Consider the following 6,295-nt stretch of genomic DNA (forward strand, 5'->3'; position numbering starts at 1 on the left):
AACAAGCACCCACTACACTCTCTGAGTGGTTGGCGTTAGGAAGGGCATCCAGCTGTAGAAACTCTGCCAAATCAGATTGGAGCCTGGTGTAGCCATCTGGTTTCACCAGTCCTCAGTCAAATCGTCCAACCCATGCTAGCATGGAAAGCGGACATTAAACGACGACGATGATGATGATGATGAAGCAAGCAATTGTATATCCCATACCCTTAAAAGAGATCTTTATGGTCTTGCTAATTATTACTCTATTTCTCTTACTCTCAATCTACAGTCTTAAAGTAACAGATATAATCATTGACAATCAGCTCTTACAGTATCTTCAATATCACATCTTCAAAGTGATCAATGTAGTTATAAAACCTTTGATCTATACAAAACAAATAATTTCAACCTTTAGAAAATTGTGCAAAATTAAAGCTATATCATCTGAATCTGAAACATTTCCTTACCAGATAAAACCTATTGAATTTCTTACAAAATCCACACTTGTGTCTTACCCAAACTTTGTACCATGTGTTATATATAAACTTTCTGGCAAAGGTTTACACCATACAAAACTTCATATGCCCATATGTTTAACTCCATTCAGTATCATCCAATTTTTCAAACTTCAAATTAACCTAAACTATCTTCTACTTCCTCCCTTCAACATCATCATCATTTAACATCTGTTTTCTATGCTTGGCCTGAATAGGATGGTTTGACTGGAGCTGGCTAAGAAGGAGATTGCACCAAGCTTCATTGTCTGTTTTGGCATGGCTTATATGATTAGATGCCCTTCATAACACCAACTACCTTCAGAGTGGATTGAGTACTTTTTATGTGCCACCAGCACCGAGGTCTGTTTCCACATAAAAGACCACACAACAAACTTCACCAACTGTAATTCATGAGGACTTTTGCAAAACCATGGTCATTCTTTAGTTTCACTGATTAACCCTATCATGCCATGAACCCATTATAGTGGGAATAGCTGAAATGTAATCTCTAGCAGATTCCCATTAAAGCTGTAATGAACAACAGTCATAGAAAAAGAAGATAAAATACTAAAAATAGTCAAACAATCACTTTGCAGCTTTGAGTCAAGTCTGTTTATGATTTATTGTTAATGCTGTATCCCATAGTTGTTGTCTACTTTTGTTTTTAATTTTAAAAAATGGGGTTTTTGCAATGAAATGAGCATATGATGAACCCAGCACTTCATTTGGTAAACAAGCAGGGCCTAGACTTTTTGCAGCTAAGGAAATTATTTATTCTTCAGATGAAGTGTTTACCCTTATGCAAGCATAAATTTTTTTTTTTTGTGATTTTGCCCATTAGTTTGCCTGCAGTCGTTATTCTTGAGCTGAGTATGCAACTATTTACCTTTTTTGCTCAGGAATCCGGATGGAAGGTAAAGGGCTTGGGTCTGAGAACCACAAATAAAATCTCTCAAATTATGCTAAGTGATATTGCTGTATAATTATAGAATTATTCTTCACTTTCATCTTGTGTTGTGTTGTCATAATTTCCTTTTTGTCTCAATATTTTGTAGTCTGTGTCTAATGAATGCAGTCAGATAGGAGATAACCGCCCTCTTTCATTCTGTCAGTTTAGTCCAGATTCATCTATGCTTGCTGTGGCATCTTGGTAAGTAGACAACATTCCTCTTCAGTGGCAGTAAAGATTTTCATCTTTTATTTCTGTGTTACATTTATCTTTACCATATCATCATATTTAGAGCTATTTTTATAAATTTAGATATTGTTTGCTAGAAATTTTGTAGTTAAATGTCCTTCTATTGCTAACCAGTCAGGAGTTGAACTTAATGTGAACAGGCAGGCTGTTAACTTCATTTTTTTTCAAAATCAAGAAATGAGCTTAGCAGTGCAGTTCTACTCTACAGGGGTTCATTAAATACTGACAGCTCTGTCTAAGTTATGACATAATAAAAATAAAGATTTTATTAATTACTGATGATGAGTAATGGTAAACATTATCATTTGATTTAGTGTTGATTTTCTTTGAATTATCTTTTCTGATTTTGGCTATTTAATCTCTTATCTATTATTCAGGTCTGGTTTATGTAAACTTTGGTCTGTCCCTGACTGCAGTTTGATCCGTACTCTCCGAGGTTTGTAAATTCTAAGTGTATACACAAACACACACACACACACACACATGCACATGCACGCATACACGCATGCACACACACACACACATCATAAACCATCATCATTTTGACATCCACTTTCTGATGCTTTCATGGGCCAGAGAATATGTTGAAGTGGATTTTTCACAGCTGGACGCTCTTCTTGTTGCCAACCCACACCTATTTCCAAGTAAGGTAATATTTCCCCATGACCGGGCATGTTTTCAGGGAAAATTGGAAACAAAGGACACTGTATGTATGATGGTGGCACTCATAACTATTACATGGTGTCAAGGAAAGAAGATAGTAACACACACACACATGCACACAGGTACACACATGCACAAACACATATGACAGGCTTCTTTCAGTTTCTCTTTACCACATCCAGTCACAAGGTTTTGGTCAGCCTGTGACTATAGTAGAAGACACTTACCCATGGTGCTACGCAGTGGGACTGAACCTGAAACCATGTGGTTGGGAAATAAACTTCTTACGACACAGCCATGTCTGCTCCTATTAGCTGCTTCTGTCTTTTACAAATCTGAAAAATGATTGTAAAGTGTTACAAGGAAGAATACAACTATTGAACAATGATTCTTGTCATTATCTTGTCACTTTGTCACCTTGTTTATTTATAGGCCATAACTGTAATGTAGGAGCAATTGTGTTCCATCCTCAAGCGACTCTTACTATGGATGATGCAGCTTGCTGTCTGGCTTCTTGTGGACAAGATGGCACAGTAAAACTCTGGAACCTTATAAGGTAGTATTTGTTTATGGGTATTTATTATCTACACTGTCTATGCACTACATGATATTTTAAATATTTTTAATTTGGTTCAAAAGTCAGACAAAATCCTAAAAAATGTAGGCAGGTTGCACTTTTGGCTTCTTCACTTTACATTGTTAAGTAGCTCATACTAGTTCTAACCAATCAGTCTCTGGCAGAAAAGTAAGTATTTAATTTTTTTTTAGTTCTGTAAATCATTATTCTGAAAACTAAGGTATACTGAAGTGTTTGGTTTTGTAGAACATAATTTCGAAGCAAATATCATTTTCCAATATTTTATTGAAGTGTCATCACTAAATATTTGCATGTAACCTCTTTTTACACAGTGAAATAACTCAATCACTTCAACACTGCTGGAATCTATATCTATTTAATGACTTAGTACCTGATGCCATCTAACAATAATTAATTATTGATAGCATTTTTCTGTTTCATTTAGTGATGAACCAGTAGCTGATATTGAAGGCCATGCCCCATACCGAGTGTCTAGACTGGCTTATCACCCTTCTGGAAGATTCCTTGGAACCTGTTGGTCAGTTATATTCTTTATAAACTGAGATTTTATTTTTTTTATACATCACAAGTAAATGACAGTCTTATGTTCAACTCCACTATATAGTACTTTAGGAAAGTATCTCCCACCATAACTTTCATACAGAATACCAATAAAGCAGTGCATTCAGACAAAATTAAACTACCTTATGGTCTTTATTTTGCATGAGTTGCATGGCACTCCCTTATCGCTCTTTCTATCTGAAAAAAGTGAACTAATGATAGGCTCATTGGAAACTATTGTTCACAAAATATATGGTATAAATAAAAAATCTTTTTCTTGGAATAGTGCTGCTCTTAACATATATCCTGGACAATGGTAAGCTCCTTTTAACTACCATAATCTTTTCTTATTGTTTAACATTTTAGCTTACTCTTCTTCTTATTTTGATTAGTGAATAATTCTCCAAGCAGCTTGTCTCCATAAGAATACACAAATACCCTGGTAAATTTATAATATGTTTGATGTGGCTGCAAATATATTGTAAGCTGATGATAATGGTTAGGGTTACAAGAGGATTTTATGCAGATATTGGAGTTGTAGGTCTGATCGGTAAGATAGCACAGAACACTGGAGATGGGCTCTCAGTCTGAGCAGTAGACAAAATAGGTAGAGGATAGCACTGATGATAAATGTTTATTATTGCTGTTATTACAGTTTATTCATGTCTTTAATATTGTAGTTTTGACAATTCTTGGCGACTCTGGGATCTGGAAGTACAGGAAGAAATTCTTCATCAAGAAGGACACAGTAAACCTGTCTATTGCATTGCTTTCCAGAAAGATGGTGCTCTAGCAAGTACAGGGTGAGTGTGCAAGTTTATTTAAGTCCATGTTTTCACAAATACTAAATGCAAGAAGCTTCTTTAGATTTCTCTTCTAATAAGTAGGTGGTATTGATTTTTTGTTTTTATTTTCGAGGTTGATTCTCTGTCTAGTTAATGTTGAGTGTGAGAGTTTTCTTTCAAAACAGTGTTCCTGTAATTACAAGGTATGAGTGAGTTGCTTTTTAATAAAGCTACTGCTTTGGAATATACAAGTGAGTGAGTAAGTTAGTTTGTTTTCTTTTTCTTTTTTTACTTTTTTTTAACAACAATACTCTGATGTATATCAGGTATGAGGAGATCTTTTAGATTTGTAGTGAGTATAATTTGGGTGTTTGTAATGCATAAAGACATAATAAGGTTTGAGTGTGATTGATTCCTTAAGAGTATGCCTTAACAAGTACAGAGTGAGAAAGTATCCCTGGAATTGTAAGTAATTTTTTAATCTTCAGTTTGTCAGGCAGATTGTTTATTCACAACAATTTTTTTTAAAAGCTAAGTTGATGATTCTTCCTTTTGACTGCTTTTTTGAAACAGTGAAAGAAGGTATCAGCAAGAATTGTGTAGTCTTGTCTCCACTGTTGTGAAGAGAACACTTGTTTGTTTCTCTGTTGGGGTATGGAATTATTCCAAAGTACGATATGTAAAGTGGAGGTGTGTGTATTCCAGTCCACTCAACTGGCAAAAATGAGTAATCCTATGACAGACTGGTGTCCCATCCACTGGGGAATATATACACCATGGAAACGAGGAAACTGGCCCTATGAGTCTATATTACTCAGGAAGGAACTTTACTACCATAACTAAAAGAAACCTTAAATCACCACTTTTCAAAAAAAGCTGGGATGTGGTTTGATGTGTTCAGTATGATGGTAGGGAGAAATCAAGCTTCAAGAAACGTCTGTCATTGACCTCTTGTTTTTTCATCTTGACTATTCTATATGTTCACAGAATAAGCTACAGCACCATCACTTCGTAAAAAAATCTATGTATGGTGCTTATAAAGGGTGATCTAAAAAGAAAACTCTAAAAAATACTTCTCAAAAACATCTCAGAATAGAAATTAGAAGAATCTTGCCAGATCAAAAGCTGTTGTCGATTGATTTCTTATTTTTCTATCTTCTGTATCATTTTACTGATAAAAAAAATTATATCATGCATAACCTTGTGAATGTCCACTTAATAAACAAGAGTTATAAACAGTACTTTTTTTTTAACAATATTATATTTTTGTATTAAACCCTACTTCAATGCAGTCTGTTTGTCACCAGTGAATGGAGAAATACGGTATAGGAACAGTATGAATATATTTTACAAGATAATAATGATATTTGAATTTTTTTCTAATGCAGTGGTGTAACATCCTATCATATAAACAATATTTGAAAGTGTTACCAGACTAAGGAAGGGTTAAGAACAATTAGATGGTGGTAGGGGTTGAGTTTTCAATAAGGATGGGCAGTATTTTTAATTTGTAAAGAAACAGAAGAAAAAGAAAACTGCACCTGACAAGCAGGCTGGTTGTGTGAGGTTAGTCTTGTTTCTTTTGCTTTTCAAGTTTGGTAATTGTTGAAGATATTTGAATGACAATAGCTTCTGTGCAAGCTTATTCAGAAAGCATTTTGCCTAATGTTTAATACTTGGGTGATTTGGGTGAGGAAATGTTTGTATAATGACAAGAGATAAAAGAAATGAATATTGTTAGATAAAAATTGGTGCAAGCTAGTCTCCAACAGTAGAATTACAATACATTATAAAAATGACCTTGATTTATGTAAGGATCATCATCATCATCATCATCGTTTAACGTCCGCTTTCCATGCTAGCATGGGTTGGACGATTTGACTGAGGACTGGTGAAACCGGATGGCAACACCAGGCTCCAGTCTGATTTGGCAGAGTTTCTACAGCTGGATGCCCTTCCTAATGCCAACCACTCCGAGAGTGTAGTGGGTGCTTTTTACGTGCCACCGGCATGAGGGCCAGTCAGGCGGTAT

General features: G+C 35.1%; 1 protein-coding gene across 2 annotated transcripts in view; it reads left to right on the top strand.

The window, feature by feature from the left end:
• The window catches only part of LOC106872767 (U4/U6 small nuclear ribonucleoprotein Prp4), a 29,448-nt gene that overhangs the window by 13,242 nt on the left and 9,911 nt on the right, over positions 1-6,295 (top strand). For both annotated transcript variants that reach the window (XM_014919859.2, XM_014919860.2), the window contains exons 8-12: positions 1,535-1,629; positions 2,055-2,113; positions 2,773-2,896; positions 3,363-3,455; positions 4,159-4,281. In XM_014919859.2, coding sequence (XP_014775345.1) covers positions 1,535-1,629; positions 2,055-2,113; positions 2,773-2,896; positions 3,363-3,455; positions 4,159-4,281 — 494 coding nt within the window. The remainder of the gene's footprint in view (positions 1-1,534; positions 1,630-2,054; positions 2,114-2,772; positions 2,897-3,362; positions 3,456-4,158; positions 4,282-6,295) is intronic.

Source organism: Octopus bimaculoides, chromosome 1, assembly GCF_001194135.2.
Source record: "Octopus bimaculoides isolate UCB-OBI-ISO-001 chromosome 1, ASM119413v2, whole genome shotgun sequence".
NCBI lineage: Eukaryota > Metazoa > Mollusca > Cephalopoda > Octopoda > Octopodidae > Octopus > Octopus bimaculoides.